Source organism: Lampris incognitus, chromosome 5 (assembly GCF_029633865.1).
Source record: "Lampris incognitus isolate fLamInc1 chromosome 5, fLamInc1.hap2, whole genome shotgun sequence".
In the NCBI taxonomy this organism is placed as follows: Eukaryota; Metazoa; Chordata; class Actinopteri; order Lampriformes; family Lampridae; genus Lampris; species Lampris incognitus.
In genome coordinates, this window is record NC_079215.1 from 20,748,650 (window position 1) to 20,772,957 (window position 24,308).

General features: G+C 43.9%; 1 protein-coding gene across 1 annotated transcript; it reads left to right on the top strand.

The window, feature by feature from the left end:
- Positions 1 to 512: 512 nt before the first annotated feature.
- gcgrb (glucagon receptor b) lies at positions 513 to 19,061 on the top strand. The gene is made up of 13 exons (XM_056280706.1): positions 513 to 566; positions 907 to 1,003; positions 1,112 to 1,219; positions 1,965 to 2,053; positions 2,431 to 2,537; positions 2,839 to 3,004; positions 4,678 to 4,837; positions 4,964 to 5,024; positions 8,839 to 8,908; positions 11,909 to 11,997; positions 12,363 to 12,507; positions 18,206 to 18,247; positions 18,639 to 19,061. The coding sequence occupies exons 1-13, from the start codon at positions 513 to 515 to the stop codon at positions 19,059 to 19,061; spliced, it is 1,611 nt and encodes a 536-aa protein (XP_056136681.1).
- Positions 19,062 to 24,308: the final 5,247 nt, after the last annotated feature.

Here is a 24,308-nt window from a genome sequence, read left to right on the forward strand (position 1 = left end):
AAAAAACAAAAACAAAAACAAAACACCACACTTCTCATCGTCCTTGTACATTAAGTTTGTGACAAATAAACTTGTGAAATGACCACATCTACACAGAGCTTACTGACGTTGTTTGCACCGTGCCATATTTGATCACCACAATGTGCTTTGATATTTCAATTTGATGTTAGTGTGCATGTGTGTGTGTATGTTTTTGTGTGTATGTTTTTATGCGTTTGTTTGAGTCTTGATGTGTGTGTGACAGTGAGTGAGTGAGTGAGTGAGAGAGAGCCAGAGAGCGAGAGCATTTGAGTGGTGGATACACTGTTTGCTATTGCTATCCCTGATCTGTCATCAGCCCACTACATCACCTCCAGATCCACTCCAAGCCCCATCCCCCCGCCCTCTCACAACTAATATGCTTCTCTATTTTGTGCCCAGGCCACATGGTGAGAAAGGGCCAAAAGCCCTCATGACTTGAGGTCCCCCCACACCCCCATCCCCACCCCCCCATTCCTCCCAGCATCAGTGGGATGTCCCAGGTGTGTGTCCTGTTGACCCTGCTAATGCTCTGTGGCTACACACAGGTAGAGTAAGTCTCCCGCTCATAGACACATGCATGTGCTCTCTCTCTCTCTCTCTCTCTCTCTCTCTCTCTCTCTCTCTCTCTCTCTCTCTCTCTCTCTCTCTCTCTCTCTCTCTCTCTCTCTCTCTCTCTCTCTCTCTCTCTCTCTCTCTCTCTCTCTCTCTCTCTCTCTCTCGCTCACACACACACACACACACACACACACACACACACACACACACACACACACACACACACACACACACTGGCTGACGTTGATGCAGTCGACTGGGGCCTATGTGTCTTATTACCTAACCAAATGACATATGGACACAGCAGACTCAAGCCACAAATTCCTCCAGGTCTCCTCCACCAGCTCCCTGGAGCATTTGAAGGAGCAGTGGGGCAACTACAGGAACCAGTGCCTGGACTTCATCAACATAACACCCCCTGCTACTGGTGAGTGCTCCTCCTCCCACTGTGAGGTCATCAACATGTGACGCTCCTCACACCTTCAGGGCAGATGCGTCTATCTATCTATCTATAAAATTCTGCCCTCCCCCGCAGGGCTGGTGTGTAACAGGACTTTTGACCAGTATGCCTGCTGGCCTGATGGACTCCCAGGAACAACCGTCAATGTCTCCTGCCCATGGTTCCTGCCCTGGTACCCCAAAGGTCTGTCTGTGAGTGATTTGTATGTGGACTGTATCTATCAGTGCATTGTGAAAGAAGGAAAGAGAGAGAACCGGCAGTTGTTTAACCTTGCTATTCAGTTGCACAAAACCATCCCATTAGAGAAATGCTCTGTAGAACCTGGGGGTCAGCCGTATGTCCCCGCAGCCCTTTGGGTTAGCTATCGACTAGGTTAGCTATTGGTTAAGGTTAGGTTAAGGTAGGTTAGGTTAAGTAAGTTCAATGAAATAAGGTTGAGGGAACATAGGACTGAGGGAACATAGACTTGCACCCCAAAAAGGTGTGTAGACCCGGAATGCTGTGAAGCAATAGATGCCATCAATGACTGCTGTTGAACTCTTGGCAGTAGTGTGATCATTCCAGGATCCACCTTTTTGGTGGATCATGGAAGAGAGAATTAAGATCAGCTAATAACACTATCGATCTCTGTTCAACCACGCCACATTTGGTCTATCAGGATGGCTCTCTGCCTGGCATGATACGTATATAAAACAAAGTCCCAAATTTCCCCCACAATGAATACTCCATTGCTTGAGAGTCAGATTTATGTCTGACAGCTCTCTAACATTATTACTAAAAACAAACTCATGTTACACTGCTGAAAAGGTGCTAAGTAAACAAATTATAAAATATGATGATGGGGGAATGTTTGTGAGTGCAAATATGTGTGTGTGTGTGTGTGTGTGTGTGTGTGTCTGTGTGTGTGTGTGTGTGTGTATCTGTGTAGTTCAGCAGGGTCTACTGTACAGGTTCTGTGGTGCTGATGGTCGATGGGCACAAAAGAACACCAGTGAATGTGAGGATGACCCTGGGCAGGTATGGTGTGTGTATATATTAAATCGGCATATACAGGTGTGAATGTGTGTATGGTTATGTGTGTAGAGCAGATCGTGGTTGTTCATTTTGTATTTTGTTTTTTTTCTTTGTTTGTTGTTTTTTGCTGGATGGGTATTTTTCCTTGCACAGTACAATCCAGTGGACAAAACAATGAAAACAGAATAGATTATATGTTCCCCTGCAGTCAGTTTACATGTCATCAACAAATTTTCTTTTTAAAACAAGTATGTAAGAGTGAGTTTTAACACATTTGTGTTAAGGCTCAACCTTTCGTAAAAAAAATAAATATCTGAGAATTCATTCTAAATGCCATGTGGTGTGAAAGTAACCTCATATCTCACGTTCTTTCCCTGTAGCAGCAGTATGGCCGGATCCTCAGTCAGTTCCGGGCCATGTACACGGTGGGCTATTCCCTCTCCCTGGGGGCTCTTGTACTGGCCCTGGGAATACTCATCTCCTTCAGGTAATACATCCACAGAGGCCAACAGAGAGGAAGGGAGGAAGAGACAAAGAGAGAATGAAAGAATGAATGAAAGAAAGAGAAAGAGAAGAAAGAAGGAAAGAAAGAAAGAAAGAAAGAAAGAAAGAAAGAAAGAAAGAAAGAAAGAAAGAAAGAAAGAAAAGGGAAAACAGAAGTGCCACGTCAAAGGAATACAGTTGTGTGATACCTGTTAATACATGTACAGTGAAAGAAAAGCTATGCACGATAAGGTAAACTTGAGTGGACCTAACCTACTCTCTCTGCCTTCACCATTCTCCAAAAGGAAGCTCCACTGTATGAGAAACAACATCCACATGAACCTGTTTGCCTCCTTCATAGTGAGAGCTGTGTCGATTCTGGTCAAAGACGCCTTGCTGGACACGCTGGTCCTCACGCTGGACCCTAGAAGGAGCACTGATCATCAAAAAGAAGCATGGGTCAATATACCGGTCAGGATGCCATTAGACACATAACACATGCACACGTGAATCCACACATGCACGCACATGTTACGCTATCAAAGAGGACAACGTACACTACCGTTCAAAAGTTTGGGATCACCCAAACAATTTCGTGTTTTCCATGAAAAGTCACACTTATTCACCACCATATGTTGTGAAATGAATAGAAAATAGAGTCAAGACATTGACAAGGTTAGAAGTAATGATTTGTATTTGAAATAAGATTTTTTTTACATCAAACTTTGCTTTCGTCAAAGAATCCTCCATTTGCAGCAATTACAGCATTGCAGACCTTTGGCATTCTAGCTGTTAATTTGTTGAGGTAATCTGGAGAAATTGCACCCCACGCTTCCAGAAGCAGCTCCCACAAGTTGGATTGGTTGGATGGGCACTTCTTTGAGCAGATTGAGTTTCTGGAGCATCACATTTGTGGGGTCAATTAAACGCTCAAAATGGCCAGAAAAAGAGAACTTTCATCTGAAACTCGACAGTCTATTCTTGTTCTTAGAAATGAAGGCTATTCCATGCGAGAAATTGCTAAGAAATTGAAGATTTCCTACACCGGTGTGTACTACTCCCTTCAGAGGACAGCACAAACAGGCTCTAACAGGTACTATTTAATGAAGATGCCAGTTGGGGACCTGTGAGGCGTCTGTTTCTCAAACTAGAGACTCTAATGTACTTATCTTCTTGCTCAGTTGTGCAACGCGGCCTCCCACTTCTTTTTCTACTCTGGTTAGAGCCTGTTTGTGCTGTCCTCTGAAGGGAGTAGTACACACCGGTGTAGGAAATCTTCAATTTCTTAGCAATTTCTCGCATGGAATAGCCTTCATTTCTAAGAACAAGAATAGACTGTCGAGTTTCAGATGAAAGTTCTCTTTTTCTGGCCATTTTGAGCGTTTAATTGACCCCACAAATGTAATGCTCCAGAAACTCAATCTGCTCAAAGAAGTGCCCATCCAACCAATCCAACTTGTGGGAGCTGCTTCTGGAAGCGTGGGGTGCAATTTCTCCAGATTACCTCAACAAATTAACAGCTAGAATGCCAAAGGTCTGCAATGCTGTAATTGCTGCAAATGGAGGATTCTTTGACGAAAGCAAAGTTTGATGTAAAAAAAAAATTATTTCAAATACAAATCATTATTTCTAACCTTGTCAATGTCTTGACTCTATTTTCTATTCATTTCACAACATATGGTGGTGAATAAGTATGACTTTTCATGGAAAACACAAAATTGTTTGGGTGATCCCAAACTTTTGAACGGTAGTGTATATCTTACGACCATACAAAAACTCAGAACTGAAGCGAAACGTTTCGTATGCTGTAGTGTTAGCTGGGAGGTGCAGGCAGACTTGCCATGGTTTCACCGGGGTATTGGGTGTCACTTGTCACAGTAACTCAATGCGTCATTAGCGAACGGGACAAGTCTAGTGGCCCTGAGAGCAAAGACCAAATCCCCCGCCGACGTGAATTTAGACCTCAGGTTTCATTCAGGTTAACACAGAGGTTAAAAGAACAAATCTGTCATGAATTTCAGAGTAAGCTTTTAAAAAGTGATAAGACCTGGCGATCAGTTCTATATTTTATATTTTGTTGTATTGCTCTCTTTGAACGTTTACTCATTTCCATTTCCATCTCCATTTCCTGTGTTGTATGTTAGGCTGTGGCTTGGTGCCGTGGTGCCATGGTGATGATGCAGTACAGTGTAATGGCAAACAACTATTGGTTACTGGTTGAGGGTATCTACCTGCACAGCCTGCTTGTCACCACCGTCTTCAGCGAGAGGAACTACTTTTATATCTACTTGGTGATCGGCTGGGGTAACTATAAAATATAATTCAGTCGGTGCTGATTGGAACTGATTTATTACAACACCAGGATGACTGCATGCTCTAAAGTTTTAGCAGCACAGTGAAAATCTTTTTTGTTGTCCATTACATTCTCAGGTGCACCACTCATTTTTGTGCTGCCATGGGTTGCAATGAAGTATCTGTTTGAGAATGAGGAGTAAGTTTCACACTATCATCACAATTTCTCTCTCAAGAGTAAGTAAGCACTTGTCTCTCACCTGTCACTGCCTAATCACATTTAGAGGAAGCCAAAAAAAGAGGGCTGTAGATGAAGAGGACAGTGACGATGGTGTGGGTTAGACCAAAGGTGGCGGTTGTTGAAGTAGAACACCTCACCCCAGCTTCTCACAAGTCTACCCAGACAGTTTAGTTGGCTAACGCCGGCGTGTCGCCTTTCTACTCAACCCGTATTTTGTTGGTCTAACACATCGGATCTCGCCTGTGTTGCATATGCCACATAGGTCTCAGAGACTTTAATACCCCCATATTAAAGGGAAACTTTGCCGTCATCATTGTGGATATGATGTACATTTTTGATTGATGCCTCAAGATTCAAAGGTTTATTTGTCACGTACTTTACGTACAACGAGCAGTGAAATGCTTATCGGCAACTCCAAGGTTTGTGTAACAAAGAAAAGAACATGAGTAAATGTCTTGATGCATGCTCAACAATCCAGGGAAGAACATCAAAGAGGTTGAATCAGTTCATCTGGATACAACGTCCATCGACAGATATGTTTCATCACTCATCTAAGTGACATCTTCAGTCTGCAGATATTCCCACCTCTTATAAACAATACAGTACAATACAGTGCCTAGCGACCGCAACCAATGACCAGTTTCATATGCAAATATCGGTGTGACCATTGATCAGGTGAACTATTCACAGAGGATTAGGGATTGTTGCAATCACAACATTGTAAGATGGCAACAGATATATAAAGACCGAAACCAACGACCAGTTTCATGATCGAATATGGGTGTCCCCATTAACTAGAGCCAAAGAAACTCTAGTTAATGGGCACACCCATATTTGATCATGAAACTGGTTGTTGGTTGCAGTCATTAGGCACTGTATTATTTATAAGGGGTGGGGATACCTGCAGTTAGATTAGACTGAAGAGGTCACTTAATTGAGTGATGAAACGTATCTGTCAATAAACACTGTATCCAGATGAACTGATTAAACCTCGTTTGAAACACAAGTAAATACTAACAAAATTTTAAATCCTGGGATTATACAGAAGGTATACTCCATTCTACTACTACTACTACTACTTTCAGCTGCTCCTGTTAGGGGTTGCCACAGGGGATCATCCATTTCCATTTCTTCCTGTCCTCTGCATCTTCCTCTGTCACACCAGCCACCTGCATGTCCTCCCTCACCACATCCATAAACCTCCTCTTTGGCCTTCCTCTTTTCCTCTTCCCTGGCAGCTCCATATTCAGCATCCTTCTCCCAATATACCCAGCATCTCTCCTCTACACATGTCCAAGCCATCTCAATCTTGCCTCTCTTGCTTTGTCTCCAAACTGTCCAACCTGAGGTGTCCCTCTAACATAATCGTTCCTTATCCTGTCCTTCTTCGTCACTCCCAATGAAAATCTTAGCATCTTCAACTCTGCCACCTCCAACACTGGCTCCTGTCTTTTCGTCAGTGTCACTGTCTCCAAACCATATAACATAGCTGGTCTCATAACCATCTTGTAAACCTTCCCTTTAACTCTTGCTGGTACCCTTCTGTGACAAATCACTCCTGACACTCTTCTCCACCCACTCCACCCTGCCTGCACTCTCTTCTTCACCTCTCTCCTGCGCTCCCCATTACTTTGGACAGTTGACCCCATGTATTTAAACTCTTTCTCACCTCCACTCCTTGCATCCTCACTATTCCACTGTCCTCCCTCTCATTCACGCATAGGTATTCCATCTTGCTCCTACTGACTTTCATTCCTCTTCTCTCCAGTGCATATCTCCACCTATCCAGGCTCTCCTCAACCTGCACCCTACTCTCGCTACAGATCACAATGTCATCTGCAAACATCATCGTCCATGGAGACTCCCGCCTGATCTCGTCCGTCAACTTGTCCATCACCATTGCAAACAAGGAAGGGCTCAGAGCCGATCCTTGATGTAATCCCACCTCCACCTTGAACCCATCTGTCATTCCAACTGCACACCTCACCGCTGTCACACTTCCCTCATACATATCCTGCACCACTCCTACATACTTCTCTGCAACTCCTGACTTCCTCATACAATACCAAACCTCCTCTCTCGGCACCCTGTCGTATGCTTTCTCTAAATCTACAAAGACACAATGTAACTCCTTCTGGTCTTCTCTATACTTCTCAATCAACATTCTCAAAGCAAACATCACATCTGTGGTGCTCTTTCGTGGCATGAAACCATACTGCTGCTGCTCTCTAATCATCACCTCTCTTCTTAACCTAGCTTCTATTACTCTTTGCCATATCTTCATGCTGTGGCTGATCAACTTTACACCTCTGTAGTTGCTACAGTTCTGCACATCACCCTTGTTCTTGAACCATTTGATTCCATTCAAACTTTGATTTGAAGTGTCATTACTGAGTTTTAAGGGGTGTATGCATTATTCGCCTCCAGCCCCAGATGTGAGCGGTTCTTTCTTCTAACCCAGCAAAGAGCAAGAATAAAGCGCTCTGGAACCAGTTTTCCTGGCTGAGAGCCGGTTCTTTGGCCATCGAAAGCTAAGAACTGGTTTGAGATTAGGCACGGGCTACAAACCAGCCCTCAAACTACCTTGGTGGAAAAGGGGTATATGAGAATCTTATACACACTGGCAGTCCCTCTCGATTTGCTTGTTCGTCCAACAGAAATTGCCCTTGATGACACTGATGAAATTGCCCTGTTAACAAACCACCACTCACTGTAAGCAACCGCCTGTAGCTGCTCGTCGGGCAGGAAAACCTGCCGCTCACCATGTTGCTCAGTTTCACACAACTCCTCTTCAGTTTGCTCTGGCTCTTAAAAGTACTGTTGTACAGTAGATCCAGCCAAACCATTGTGAAACATGTCCTCATCTTCTATTACATCCTCCACTTTTACATCTTGGCTGGCCATTTCTGTTTTTTGTGTTTTACTTTTTTGAAATTGCCATGATCTAAACGAAGGAGTCTGTAGGTGACTGTGTATTGTTATCAACTCTTCCTGGTTGAAGTTGGACTCCTGCACGCTGCTCTGTTTTCCTGTTCCTTAGTGTGTTCGGGAATCAGGAAGGTAAAGTGCTTGTATTTGTCATTACTCTGATGTACACACCGATGATGTCATCGGTGTGTACATTTTTAACCTATTTACAACGCTCGCCTCGCCAGGACATCAAGTAGACAGAAATTGTGCAATCCTACAATGAGCATTACAAAAAGTCAATATATGGAGATAAAGTTGAAAAACGGTTTCCCTTTAAGTAGGCAATTCAGAGGGTTAATCTTAATGTGTGTTTTCCCCATGTCAAAAGAAAAAACATAGATTTTCTCTCACTCAATGCAGCTGTGAGATGCAACTTGTTTTCTTCACTGAATTCATCATGAGGACAATCGATTCTGCCATCCAAGGCCCATGCCGACATAGTTTCTGCTCAAAATATGTAAAAAAAACAACCCAAAAACAGGGTTTAGTGGCCCTTTTGACCTACATTTAGATCAAATGAGAGAAAGCTTGGCTCTATTATTGAGCTCCACAAGGATAAAAATGGCGGGCATACTTTGACTTTTCTTATTTTAACCCTTAAAGTCCTTGTTGCCATTCACAAAAATGAATATCTGATGGTTTTGGGGCACTACCTGGAAATTAACTGAAAGCGTTCTAGGGTTGAATTCAGCAACAGCGGCAACAGATTACATAGTCAAAAATATTTCTCTCTCTCTGGCTGTTTTTCCTTGTGTGTGTGTGTGTGTGTGTGTGTGTGTGTGTATGCGCGTTTCTTGTGTAGATGCTGGGAGAAGAATATCAACATGGGATACTGGTGGATCATTCGTTCCCCCATGCTGTTTGCTTATCTGGTAATTCCCTCTCTCTGTCCAAAACAAAATTGTGTGTGTGTGTGTGTGTGTGTGTGTGTGTGTGCGCACGTTAAAAATTGGCACTGCTTATGACTGCCACGCATATACATACAAACATGTACATGCAATCAAGCACACACAGACCTGCACTGGTTGTCATTGATTGACAGTGTTTTTGCTGATGTTGCTGCATATTATTCTGTCCTTTAAAGGATAATTCCTGTTTTTACACTCAGTGTCTTATTTTCATAGTTTTTGCCACCATGCACATGATGATATTATTTTATTAAACTGCTTCAATTTGGCGTTTTGGACAGAGGACCACTGCTGGACACAGCTTCACAACAACACCTTACAGGGCAAACAATCACAAGCCTTAAATCTTTGCTTTCAACAACAACAACAACGACAAAACCCTGGTGCCTCATTTAGACTGTGTACATTATTTCCCATTTTCTGATTTCTCAACTTAGTTAGCTGGTTAGCTCAGTGATGAGTATTACTACATATGATAAGTATAGGCTGGTCACTCCTTCAAGTTAAACCAGGAAGTAGCTGAGCAACGTGATCAGCCATTGATAATATTGGACATTTCAGGTTCTAACCTTTAACTTGTGATTTAATTTTCACTTCTGAATATACCTGGCTCAGATAATTGGCTTAAAGTGGACTTGTTGAAAGATGTCTGACATTCGTGTTCTGATGCTCCATAAGACGCCGTTGTAAAAACGCGTGCAGTAGTGGTCCCGTATCCAAAATCTCCAAAACGAAGCCGGTGAGTAAAATTATATCATAACCAATATGCAGGATGGAAAAATATACGAAAAGTACTAAAAAAAAACCCAGAAGTATCCTTTAAGTTATAGTTTTGTGTGATAGTGTCTGTGCATGTGCGCACACATTTCCATGTCATTTCATTCTCAAGTCTCTTGATGAGGGGGTTGGGAGAGAGACTCTGAACATGCACTTGTCAGACAATGGTACATAGTCATAAAGACACGTGCATGCAGGAAGAGAGAGAGAGAGAGCGAGAGAGAGAGAGGGAGGGAAAGGAAGTTGTAGAAATACAACTCCTGGAACTCCCCCTCCTGAATGTGAAAGTGTGTTTGTCTTTCCTGTCCCATGTGTCCACATGAATAGCATGTTTTTCCTGCATCTGTCAGACACAGCACTTGCACTTGCCAAAAGCACTTGTCAAGTCAAACACACATTAAAAACAATGACCTCAGAGACACATGCACAGGCATACAAATACATTTCCTTGAGCACATAAGTCTCATCATAAATCTTAGAAAAATGCTTTTTATAAATCACTGAAATGTTTACATTATAGTTGGCTATTGTGTACCCGTACACACGTACGTGTTCATACCCAGCTAAACTGTACTGTGTACGTGCACACCTGACACACACACACACACACACACACACTTACTTACTTGCTTGCTGGTTGTCCATCGTATCCGATGATGACCATCTTCTCCTATTTGTGAGTCCTTCGGTGGCTGAATAGTCCGATCCTGGATGCACAGTTGCAGACTGGGCATGTAAAAGTGGTGCTGGGGAGGGGGGCGCAGGGGTTGCTTTGAGAGCATGCCTCTTCGCACACTTTGCTACATGGTGTTGTGTGCACTGGTTTTCCATATACTTCACTCCCTGTGAGACGTGAGAGTGCCAGATGGTGTCGCAGGAGGCAAGTTCCTCCAAAGAAGAGGGGTTGATCTGGCATCTTGTCAGTGTGGTCTTCATTTGGTCTTTGAACCACTTCTTCTGCCCACCAGCAGTGTGTTGTCCAAGGCATAGCTGGCCGTAGAGGACTTTACGTGGGACTCGTTGGTTGGGCATGCGGATAACATGCCCAAGCCACCTGAGTTGATGGTGGTTTAGGGTAGACTGCATGCTGCAGCTGCCTGCCCGCTCCAACACCTCTGTGTGTGGCACTCTGTCCTCCCAAGTAATGCCGAGGATCCTCTGGAGACGTCTCACATGGAAGGCCTCCAGGCTTCTGAGATGGTGGCTGTAGATGGTCCATGCCTCACATCCATAGAGTAGTGTGGAGATGCACACTGCTCTGTAAACAAGCACTTTGGTGTGGAGACTGAGGTTGCTGTTATGGACAACCTTTCTCCTTGGACGACCAAAAGATGTTGAGGCTTGTTTGAGGCAGTGTTGGATCTCATCGTCCATTGTGCAGGTGTCAGATGGTATGCTTCCCAGATATTTGAAGGCAGGAACAGTGGCCAGTTGTTGCCCTTCTGCTGTGAAGGTTGTTAGGTGGCTTGGGAGGCTGGCACTCATCAGACAGATTAGCTCTGTCTTTTGGGTGTTGATGGTCAGTCCCATTCTCCTGTATGCAGTTACAACTGCTGACAGAGTGTTTTGTAGGGCTTCTGGTGTGTGCGCTACCAGGGCACAATCATCAGCATACTGTAGCTCAATGATGTTCTCAGAGGTCAACTAGGTGGTTGCCTGAAACCTTCTGATGTTGAATAGGTTACCATCGAGCCTGAAGTCAATGGTGACTCCAGCCTGCTTCTCCAGCCTCCTTCATAACAGTGTTGTAACACACACACACACACACACACACACACACACACACACACACACACACACACACACACACACACACACACACACACACACACACACACACACACACACACACACACACAAAACATATACATTAAATCAAAGCAGCATGCTGTTGATACTAAACCATCTGCAGTGGTTCACAAGGTTTGTGTATGCATGCATATGTGTGTCTATGTACGTGTGTGTGCATGCATGCGTGTGGTCAGGTCAAGTCCCCCGTCCCCCCCCCAAAAAAAATCACACAGAACGAATCATAAAAGGTTTTAAAATGAAAACCCCTCTCCCTTTTATGGGAGTCTCTCACTGTAAACTGACCCTTTATATCACATATTTTTCACTTGCAGTCGATTGCTACACTGAACTAAATACTCTTTGCCTGTTTTTACCTTCACCTTCTCCCTCATTCAGATTAATTTTTTCATCTTCATCCGAATCGTTAAAATCTTGATGTCCAAACTCAAGGCTCATCAGATGAGATACACTGACTACAAGTTCAGGTGAGAAAACTAACATGAAAAGGAAAGCAATGCTGTGAAATTTGCCCAAATTTAATTAAAAAAGAAATAAATGAATAAATGTTCTTGGCCCAACAGTGTCGATCAACACACTCGCATTCCCGTATTCACACAGTCACACAAGGCAGTCAGCCCTTACCTTAACCAAGCTTCGTATTCACCCTTTTGATTTTTTTTAGTTGACTGTATATACAGTATTGTATGTATTGTATATTAATTATTCAGTGTATAGTTTGCCAGTCCTCACATAGAGAACACAATGCAGTGCATAGCAGTTTTATTTACTGAATGTTTTACACAGATAAAATTTGACTGATTGATTAATGCTTCTTTCATTCTTTGTCAAGGCTAGCAAAGTCCACTCTGACTTTGATTCCATTGCTGGGGATACACGCCATCCTCTTCACCTTGGTCATTGACGAGTCCGTCCCCAAAGGCTCCATGCTACGCCTCATACGTCTCTTCTATGATCTCCTATTTAACTCCTTCCAGGTCAGAGTTGAACTTCACAGGCAGTTAAACTCTGATTTAGTGGGGCTTGCATTCATATAAGATTAATCGGATACTTTTATCCCTTCTCTCTCGAGTTTTCTCTTTCACATGCTTCATTTGTTTTCTGTCTGATGATGTTGCCAAGTACGTTTTAAAGGTACATTTCCCAATTTCAACTGCTACAGCAGCCACGTAGGCAGGGTAGGGTGTCCCATTACTTTAAGGGATCGAAGGGTAGTGGTCATCTAACCCTCTAAATGGCCCTCCAAATGGAGCGTTTTCAGATGCAGACTCTAAATGCATTCGTAGAAGAAAATTCCGAGAATACTTTGCGAACTGACGCACTGTTACATGGAACATGGCGGCTGCTGCAGAGCTAGAAGCCCATAAATGTGTATAGACTCGCAAATAATCATGCAACATTTTTAAAAATCTGTTGGAATATCTTATTCTAAACAGGGCAGCATGGTGGCGCAGTGGTTAGCGCAGTCGCCTCACAGTAAGAAGGTCCTGGGTTTGAGCCCTGGGGTAGTCCAACCTTGGGGGTTGTCCCGGGTCCTCCTCTGTGTGGAGTTTGCATGTTCTTCCTGTGTATGCGTGGGTTTCCTCCCACAGTCCAAAGACATGCAGGCCAGGTGAATCAGCCGTACTAAATTGTCCCTCGGTGTGAATGTGAATGTGAATGTGTGTGTGTGTGTGTGTGTGTTGGCCCTGTGATGGCCTGGCGGCCTGTCCAGGTTGTGTCCTTGCTTGTCGCCCAGTGCCTGCTGGGATAGGCTCCAGCGTCCCTGCGACCCTGAGAGCAGGATAAGCGGTTTGGATAATTGATGGGTGGATGGACTATCTTAGTTCAATGTGGATGCAAAGGAATATGTAATTGGATCGTTATAAGAAGCATGTCAGAAAATTTGCTATTAGGGGGTGTCCGGATAGTGTAGCGGTCTATTCTGTTGCATACGAACATGGGGACTGCTGGTTCGAATCCCCGTATTACCTCTGGCTTGGTCAGGTGTCCCTACAGACACAATTGGCCGTGTCTTCTGGTGGGAAGCCGGATGTGGATGTGTCCTGATTGCTACACCAGCGCCTCCTCTGGTCAATCGGAGCACCTGTCGAGGGGGGAGGGGGAACTGGGGGGAATAACGTGATCCTCCCACATGCTATGTCCCCCCTGGCAAAACTACTCACTGTCAGGTGAAAAGAAGCGGCTCGCTACTCCACATGTTTCAAAGGAGGCATGTGGTAGTCTCCAGCCCTCCCCGGATCGGCAGAGGGGTGGAGCAGCCACCAGGATGGCTCGGAAGAGTGGGGTAATTGGCCAGGTATAATTGGGGAGAGAAAGGGGGGCAAAAATCCAAAAAATAAATTAAAAAAATAAAATGACATAATTGATCGAATGACCGTTAATGACAACAGTCATAAACATTCATAAAGATTTCTTCATGTTGTGTGACCCTGGGCAGAAATTTCTATGGGCAGGACTAAACTGAAACAGCCGATGTGTAAACTTGCTTCCTGGCTATTGTCAATAGATTGATCTGTCTTATTCTGTCCTGTAAATTTGGTCAGATTTGTCATTATTGTGCATGTTCTTACTAGACACACACATTCAACCTTAGCCAAACATTGCCTCATTAGGGACACAGACGCGTTGTTATGAGGAACTTGAACTTTTACTAGTCAACTCTGGTCACGTAGCCCACATCACAACTGATATCAATGCAGTTACACAGACTAGCACAAGGAGAACAAAATATAGTGCAACGAAATTACATACATAACAACTATAATAGTTGATAATGGTAGCAAGCAACAGGCTTTAATATAAAATGTATAGTTCTATAATGTTATAGGGACTCCTGAGCAAACCAGGCAACTAACAAAATTTGGAGCAGCAGACGCGATGATAGTGATGATGTAACGAGTAGAGTCCCATTTCCCCCATAAAAATTTCAAACCCTGCCCCTTGTAGCTATGTTCTGCAGGCCCACCACCCTGTAGAGGGGTCTCTAAAACTAGGGGTAGGGCTAGGTGGGGGGAATGAGATTGGGCCAAGGTGTAAGCAAACAGACAAGAGATGTACAAGTAAATCAAAGAAAGTTAAATCAGTTCATCTGGACACCTGGATTATTGAGCATACATAAAGACATGTACAAGTAAATGTTTTCTATTCCTCTCTGGAGGTGTATTGGGTGCATATGACTGATAAGAGGCCACAAATTGTGCTGTATGTCTGTACTTTTTGTCTTTCAGCAAGCTGCAATACCAACAATTCTGGTGCCGTGTAACTGCCAGAGATGGGCAGTATTTCGATTAAGTGTATATTAAATACGTATTTAATTACTTTTAAGTGTTTTGTAATTTGTATTTTGCTGGACAAATAAGATCTAATTTGTAACCAAATACTTTAAGAGCTTGTATTTAAGTATTTGAAACACATAAAATACATTATTTAATATGTAATTTTATTCTAAAATAAGACACACTTTTATCCCCAGATTTAAACTGTTGGGAAAAAAATGTACAATCAAGCCTAATCAGCCTTTGGCTAAATGCAAGTGAAACGCGTGACATGTCCTGTCGGGTCCAGCGACGCACTCATTGTGAACTACCGTATTTCATTTGTGTTCCTTGTGGCCAGTAGCTTGAGGAAAGAAGATGCTTTGGTGTTTGGTGCAAATTTCCCCTAAGATAAAGGTATGTAATCAAAATATGATCAGATATTGCATGCTAAAACAAGCTTTCTGAATGACTCTAAAATACAACAGAAGAAAAGGGCAATTAGCAAACACATGTGCTCTAGAACTGGCAAATATACTTACTAGCTAGTAACGTTAGCATACCAGCTAACATCACTCACACACTCAGGCAGCCTGGAACAGTGACATCTTGTGGTTAGTCATTATATGGGATGCTTCATTAGCGAAATTAATTGTTAGCAACTTCTGTAACTCTGGACAAAAAAAAACCCAAACATTTCTAACATAGCTACAATTAGGCGTTTTATATTGGCCATTCTTAATAGTTGCCAGTGAAATAGCTTGTGCAGTCCTCTTGAGGAGGATAACATTTTGCAGTGTTTGCATTTTAAGGATAACATTTTGCAGCGTTTGCTATCCCAGGGGACGGCATGGTGGTGCAGTGGTTAGCATGGTCGCCTCACAGCAAGAAGGTCCTGGATTCGAGCCCCGGGGTAGTTCAACCTTGGTTGGTCATCCCAGGTCATCCTGTGTGGAGTTTGCATGTTCTCCCTGTGTCTGCGCGGGTTTCCTCCTGGGACTCCTGTTTCCTCCCACAGTCCAAAAACATGTAAGTCAGGTGAATTGGCCATACTAAATTGTCCCTAGGTATGAATGGGTGTGTCTGTGTGTCTTGGTGTGTGTCGGCCCTGTCGGCCTGTCCAGGGTGTCTCCCCAACTGCTGCCCAATGACTGCTGGAATAGGCTCCAGCATCCCTGTGACCCTGAGAGCAGAATAAGTGGTTCAGATCATGGATTGATGGATGGATGCTATCCCAGGGAATATTCAGGTTAATATTCAGGTACAAAAAAAAGAAAAAAAAACTCATCATAGATTTTAAGAAAGCAAGTCATCCATCCATTATCTGAACTGCTTATCCTGCTCTCAGGGTTGCGGGGATGCTGGAGCCTATTCCAGTAGTCATTGGGTGGCAGGTGGGGAGACACCCTGGACAGGCCGCCAGGCCATCACAGGGCCCGCCCACACACACACACACACACACACACACACACACACACACCCATTCATAACCTAGGGACAATTTAGTACAGCCAATTCACCTGACCTACATGTCTTTGGACTGTGGGAGGAAACCGGAGCCTCTGGAGGAAACCCGCGCAGACACAGGGAGAACATGCAAACTCCACACAGAGGACGACCTGGGATGACCCACCAAGGTTGGACTACCCCGGGGCTCGAACCCAGGACCTTCTTGGTGTGATGTGAGCATGCTACCTACCACTGTGCCGCCGAAAGCAATGTCATATCAATTAAAAATCTTTCATTCTGATGTTTAAAGCTAAATGTTGTTCATCTTTTTGTACAAAACATTTTACAATATGGATTATACAGAATTAGTACAATTCAAAGTGAATTGACTCCATTCCTGGATAAGAAGAAATCCATTTTATTTTGTCATTGTATTCTTACAACAAATTTCTTTTCTGCATTTAACCCATCCTATTGTATAGGAGCAGTGGGCAGCTGCAGCACCCAGGGACCAACTCCAGTTCTTCTTTCCATTGCCTTGCTCAGGGGCACAGACGGGAGTATAAACCCTAACATGCATGTCTTTTTGACTTTTTAATGCTTAAGTAACACAGAAATGACTGCATTTTAGTGTCTATTATGTGAAATGTTAGTGTTTTTTGAATGTTGTTGGTTTTACGTTGCAAATGGTAGGCCTAATCAATTTAATGGTATGTTTATACATTTTTCTTTAGGTAGAAGTCAGTCATCTCAGGGGATGAGTGGCAATGAACCATCAGAGCCTGGCCAGGCTGGCCCATCATCTGCAGAAGAAGAAGCCACACCAATGCTCTCAAATGTGCAACGCTGTATGGGAAATACTTCCAAATAGTGAAGCAGATCCCAAACGGAAAGATGGAGGCTCAGCTGTACACTAACAAAAAAGTCATCATATATGGCTTCCTTGCAGTGACATCAAATTTTAGAACCCACTTGCAATGAAGGCACCCCGACAAAATAGAGGAATCTGAAGACCACAAAAAGGAATTTACCAGTGGGAAAAGCAAAAAAAAAAAAAAAACAGAAGTTCATACAAACAAACTACCCTCCTTGAACGTGGTCCAGTGATGGAGAAATTTGTTGTGCTGAAAAACAACTAAAACTGAAATGTAAAAAAATAAATTATTAGATATTAGTTGTGCTGAAAAACAACAAAAATGGAAAAGGAAGGACTGCAGTGTCAGGGGTACACAAAGGACTATGCTCTTTTTTAGGTTGTTGTCTGCATTGGGGAAAGGGGGGTGCTTCTCTTTCTCTTCTACTATTTTGTACTGTATCATACTCAGCTATGGTACTGTTATGTGTATTTTGCATTCATTCAATTGGTTGCTTGTATAGTTGGGAGATCTCAGAAATTTACTTATTCCATTTCACTTCCATTGCACCCCAACCCTAACCCATTGCACATTTATCGCTCTTGAAAAAGGCATCTGCTAAACGCCCAGTCTTATTGTCTTCTGAAAGAACTAGTGCATCACTGTGGCATAACTGTTAATTTCTCCCAGTTGCATTTCAATTGACTGTTCACTCAGTCAGTCAATGGAAACCACCCAAGCATGCACCCCTGAATTTGCAGCCTCCCACCTCCAAGATGTCCTGATGGGCCACTTCTAATCTATGATGTGGGGAAATTAGCAGAGCTCATCTCTTCAATATGGGGGGGGGGTTAATGTCAGACCCATATTTAGGCTACTAAATGCCTAAAATGTGATATCAGTTTGTATAGAATGTATTTTTGTATTTTCAAATTACAAATTACTTGTATTTTAATTAAACAAATTTTCTCATACCAGTATTTTGTATTTTATTTTGACACATTCAATGAGCAAGAATTTGTACTTTCTGATTGTGTGCCCGTCTCTGGTAACTGCTGTTCCCATTCTGTGATATGAATGAAATCCAATATTACAAATGTGTTCTTTCTCTATAGGGGCTGCTCGTTGCCATCTTGTACTGCTTTGTCAACAAAGAGGTAAGCTGGATATGCTTTCAAAATCAAGAAAGACCTTAATTTGATCTTGGCCTTTGCTACAGTTCACTCCTCCCCTTTCCTTTATGAAAAAGCACAATCAGTGCTTTCCTGTTCGGAGCCTTTACTTTGTCCCTTTGTACAGTATTTCAAAAAGGTTTATCTTTGATCAAGTTCCACTCAGTTCTTTAATGTAGTGGGACACCATCACCCGTTTGTTTATCTCTGAACATTTAAATGTAATTTTTGGCAGAGGAACTCCATCTAATGGAGTGCTCTCTGTCCTATTTAATCTTCATCACTATCTTCATATGCTGTCTCGCTGTCTCACTCTTCTACTTTCTCTCTTACTCTCCATCCATCTGTCTGTCTCTGCCCCTCACCCCACCCCCAGGTGCAGTCAGAGATGCTGAAGAAGTGGAAAAGATGGAAGCTGGGTAAGGACATTGACGAGGAGTATCGCCACACCTACAGCCACACACCGCATGGTAAGAGCGGCAGCGTTGCTATTGGCAACATGACAGATCACTGTGACAATGATGCCAGTGAAGAGAGCGGCAAATCCAAAGGGAAGCCTCATCCCAAGGCTGACTCTGTGGTTTCCTCCTCCGCTGCCCCCGAGGAAAACCTACAGTTGGTGACCTCCAATGGCAACGGGACATGGAGAGGCAGGGCTGGTAAGAGTAGACACCCTTTGCGCTTTCCCTTCTTGCTGTGCCGAGGTGCTGCCAGTAAAGGATGCACCACCACAGAGGACATATGTTTGGAGGAGAAGGTGCAGCGACCCACGTATGAAGGAGAAGATGCTAATGTCTGAGGAGTGGGAGCTGTAGGAGGACAAGCTGCTTTGGACCTTCATCTGATGATCACTTAGTGATCATGTTACATTGATGCTTACCATGTGCCACCAAGACAGACTATCCTGAGTGGGAGGATGAGTTTGCATTCTTGACTAAAGATTGAAATCAGAGATAATAGTGTAGATAATACTGTTTTAGTGTGCCCAGCTATAGACGGAAAACTGTTTTTGTTTTTGGACAATAAGCACACAATTACTTTTGACACCAGGAATAATTAAACAAATCATAATGAAACGCTAGGGGCATTTCATTGAGTAAGGAAGACTACCATTTTCACTTTGACTTTACCTCAACCTTTCCATCTAAACAGCTTTTTGAAGTGTGTGCCAATGCTTGTGCCTGTGTTTGTCTAATATTATATATATATAGATGCAGGAAAAAAGTTTTAATACATACAGCACTCAGCACTCATACAGCACTCATCAGCTGCTAATGTGATTTCCCTGCAGGAATCACATTAGCAGCTGATGAGTGCACGACGCACGAAACAGGCTCGTATTGCTATGTATTAAAACTTTTTTTCCTGCATCTGTATTGATATTCCGCTCCTCATTAGTTGAGTACTTCTATCAACACCATTGACGGTTTCGGGAAAAAAATGTTATATATCTCCACTACTATTACTACTACTACTACTATTACTACTTTTGGCTGCTCCCGCTAGGGGTCGCCACAGCGGATCATCCGTTTCCATTTCTTCCTGTCTTCTGCATCTTCCTCTGTCACACCAGCCACCTGCATGTTCTCCCTCACCACATCCATAAACCTCCTCTTTGGCCTTCCTCTTTTCCTCTTCCCTGGCAGCTCCATATTCAGCATCCTTCTCCCAATATACCCAGCATCTCTCCTCCACACATGTCCAAGCCATCACAATCTTGCCTCTTCCTTTGTCTCCAAACCGTCCAGCTTGAGTGGTCCCTCTAATATAATCATTCTTACTCCTGTCCTTCTTCGTCACTCCCAGTGAAAATCTTAGCACCTTCAACTTTGCCACCTCTAGCTCCGCCTCCTGTCTTTTCATCCGTGCGACTGTCTCCAAACCATATAACATAGCTGGTCTCACAACCATCTTGTAAACCTTCCCTTTAACTCTTGCTTGTACCCTTCTGTCGCAAATCACTCCTGACACTCTTCTCCATCCACTCCACCCTGCCTGCACTCTCTTCTTCACCTCTCTCCTGCACTCCCCGTTACTTTGGACAGTTGACCCCAAGTATTTAAACTCATATGCCTTCATCACCTCTACTCCTTGCATCCTCACCATTCCACTGTCCTCCCTCTCATTCACGCATAGGTATTCCATCTTGCTCCTACTGACTTTCATTCCTCTTCTCTCAAGTGCATACCTCCACCTCTCCAAACTCTCCTCAACCTGCACCCTACTCTCACTACAGATCACAATGTCATCTGCGAACATCATCGTCCATGGAGACTCCTGCCTGATCTTGTCCGTCAACCTGTCCACCAACATTGCAAACATGAAAGGGCTCAGAGCCAATTCTTAAAAGTAATCCCACCTCCACCTTGAACCCATCTGTCATTCCAACCGCACACCTCACCGCTGTCACACTTCCCTCATACATATCCCGCACCACTCCTACATACTTCTCTGCAACTCCCGACTTCCTCATACAATACCACACCTCCTCTCTCGGCACCCTGTTGTATGCTTTCTCTAAATCCACAAAGACACAATGTAACTCCTTCTGGCCTTCTCTATACCTCTCAATCAATATTCTCAAAGCAAACATCACATCTGTATGGCTCTTTCATGGCATGAAGCCATACTGCTGCTCGCTAATCGTCACCTCTCCTCTTAACCTAGCTTCTATTACTCTTTCCCATATCTTCATGCTGTCGCTGATCAACTTTATACCTCTGTAGTTGCTACAGCTCTGCGAATCGGTACCAGTATGCTTCTTCTCCACTCCTCAGGCATCCTCTCACTTTCCAAGATTGTGTTAAACAATCTAGGGAAAAACCCCACTGCCATCTCTTCTAAATATCTCCATGCCTCCACACGTATGTCATCAGGACCAACTGCCTTTCCACTCTTCATCCTCTTCATAGCTAGCCCTCACTATCTCCTTGCTAATCCACTGCACTTCCTGATTCAAGATCCACACATCATCCAACCTTCTCTCTCTCATTTCCTTTATTCATCAGCCCCTCAAAGTACTCCTTCCACCTTCTCAGCACACTCTCCTCACTTGTCAGCACATTTCCGTCTCTATCCTTGATCGCCCTAACTTGCTGCACATCCTTTCCAGCTCGGTCCTTCTGTCTAGTCAATCAGTACAAGTCCTTTTCTCCTTCCTTAGTGTCTAACCTGTCATAAAACTCGCCATACGCCTTTTCCTTTGCCACCTCTCTCTTCGCTTTACAAAGAGAGGTGGCAAAGGCAAAGTCTCCTTGTACTCCTGTCTACTTTCTTCATCTCTCTGACTATCCCACTTCTTCTTTGCCAACATCTTCCTCTGTATAATTTGCTGTACTTCCTCATTCCACCACCAAGTCTCCTTGTCTCCTGATGACACACCAAGTACCTTCCTAGCTGTCTCCCTCACTATTTCTGCAGTGGTTTCCCAGCCATCCGGCAACTCTTCACTACCACCCAGTGCCTGTCTTAACTCCTCCCTGAACTCCACACAACATTCTTCCTTCTTCAACTTCCACCATTTGATTGATCCTTGGCTCTGCCTTTACTCGCTTCCTCTTCTTGGTCTCCAAAGTCATCCTACAGACCACCATCTGATACTGCCTAGCTATCTTCTCCCCTGTCACCACCCTGCAGTCTCCAATCCCTTTTAGATCGCGCCTTCTACATAAGATATAGTCCACCTGTGTGCACTTTCCTCCACTCTTATATGTCACCCTGTGTCCCTCCCTCTTGAAATATGTATTCATCACAGCCATTTCTATCCTTTTCGCAAAATCCACCACCATCTGTCCTTCCACATTTCTCTCCTTGACACTATACCTACCCGTCACCTCCTCATCACCTCTGTTCCCTTCACCAACATGTCCATTGAAGTCCGCTCCAATCACTACTCTCTCCTCCTTGGGTACAGCTCTCCTACACGTCATCCAACTCACTCCAGAATTTCTTTCTCTTCCATCTCACACCCAACTTGCGGGGCATATGCGCTGATAACATTCAGCAATACACCTTTGATTTCCAGCTTCATACTCATCACTCTGTCTGAAACTCTCTTCACCTCCAGCACACTCTTGACATACTCTTCCTTCAGAATTACCCCTACCCCATTTCTCCTCCCATTTGCACCATGGTAGAAGAGTTTGAACCCACCTCCGATACTCCTGGCCTTACTCCCCTTCCACCTGGTCTCTTGCACACACAGTATGCCTACCTTTCTTCTTTCCATCATATCAGCCAGCTCTCTCACTTTACCAGTCATAGTGCCAACATTCAATGTTCTGACTCTCACCTCCACACTCCTACCCTTCCTCCTCTCTCGCTGCCTCTGGACATGCTTTCCCCCTCTCCTTCTCCTTCACCCAACAGTAGCATAGTTTCCACTGGCACCCTGCTGGTTAACAGCACCAGTGGCAGTCGTTGGTAACCCGGGCCTCGACTGATTCGGTACGGAAATTTGATTTTTGATCCGCATATTTGATTTGGCAAAGATTTTACAGCGGATGCCCTTCCTGGTGCAACCCTCCCCATTTGTCCGGGCTTGGGACCGGCACTAAGAATGCACTGGCTTGTGCATCCTCAGTGGCTAGGTTTTATATATATATATATATATATATATATATATATATATATATGTGTGTGTAACTTTGCTAAAAGAAACACAATGTGAGGGAAAGTGCTCAACAAATGAGGAGCAAAATAATCAAGTTAGTCAATTCTTTATGAGACAGTACAAGCCTGTGCTTATAGCATGAAACAGGCTTGTACTGTCTCATAGAGAATTGACTTGACTAACTGGATTATTTTTCTCATTTGTTAAGCACTATCCCTACCGCTGAGTGTTTCTTTTAAAAAGTTCATATATATATACACTCACTGGCCACTTTATTAGGTACACTTTTCTTAGTACCGGGTTGGACCCACTTTTGCCTTCAGAACTGCCTTAATCCTTCGTGGCATAGATTCAACAAGGTACTGGAAACATTCCTACGGGAGTTTGGTCCATATTGACATGATAGCATCACGCACTTGCTGCAGATTTGTCGGCTGCACATCCATGATGCGAATCTCCCGGTCCACCACATCCCAAAGGTGCTCTATTGGATTGAGATCTGGTGACTGTGGAGGCCATTTGAGTACAGTGAACTCATTGTCATTTTTCAAGAAACCAGTCTGAGATGATTTGAGCTTTATGACATGGCGCATTATCCTGCTGGAAGTAGCCATCAGAAGATGGGAACACTGTGGTCATAAAGGGATGGACATGGTCAGCAACAATACTCAGGTAGACGGTGGCGTTGACACAATGCTCAATTGGTACTAAGGGGCCCAAAGTGTGCCAAGAAAATATCCCCCACACCATTACACCACCACCACCAGCCTGAACCGTTGATACAAGGCAGGATGGATCCATGCTTTCATGTTGTTGACGCCAAATTCTGACCCTACCATCCGAATGTCGGAGCAGAAATCGAGACTCATCAGACCAGGCAACGTTTTTCCAATCTTCTATTGTCCAATTTTGGTGAGCCTGTGCGAATTGTAGCCTCAGTTTCCTGTTCTTAGCTGACAGGAGCGGCACCCGGTGTGGTCTTCTGCTGCTGTAGCCCATCTGCCTCAAGGTTCGACGTGTTGTGCGTTCAGAGATGCTCTTCTGCATACCTGGGTTGTAATGAGTGGTTATTTGAGTTACTGTTGCCTTTCTATCAGCTCGAACCAGTCTGGCCATTCTCCTCTGACCTCTGGCATCAACAAGGCATTTTCGCCAACAGCACTGCCGCTCACTGGATATTTTCTCTTTTTCGGACCATTCTCTGTAAACCCTAGAGATGGTTGTGCGTGAAAATCCCAGTAGATCAGCAGTTTCTGAAATACTCAGACCAGCCCTTCTGGCACCAACAACCATGCCACGTTCAAAGTCACTTAAATCACCTTTCTTCCCCATTCTGATGCTCGGTTTGAACTGCAGCAGATCGTCTTGACCATGTGTACATGCCTAAATGCATTGAGTTGCTGCCATGTGATTGGCTGATTAGAAATTTGCGTT

Excerpts from the sequence above, each read along its gene's own strand:
- gcgrb (XM_056280706.1), top strand. The coding sequence starts at position 513 with ATGTCCCAGGTGTGTGTCCTGTTGACCCTGCTAATGCTCTGTGGCTAC. Across the intron at positions 1,220-1,964 it reads CCTGCCCTGGTACCCCAAAG|TTCAGCAGGGTCTACTGTAC; the intron begins GTCTGTCTGTGA and ends GTATCTGTGTAG. Across the intron at positions 8,909-11,908 it reads CCATGCTGTTTGCTTATCTG|ATTAATTTTTTCATCTTCAT; the intron begins GTAATTCCCTCT and ends TCCCTCATTCAG.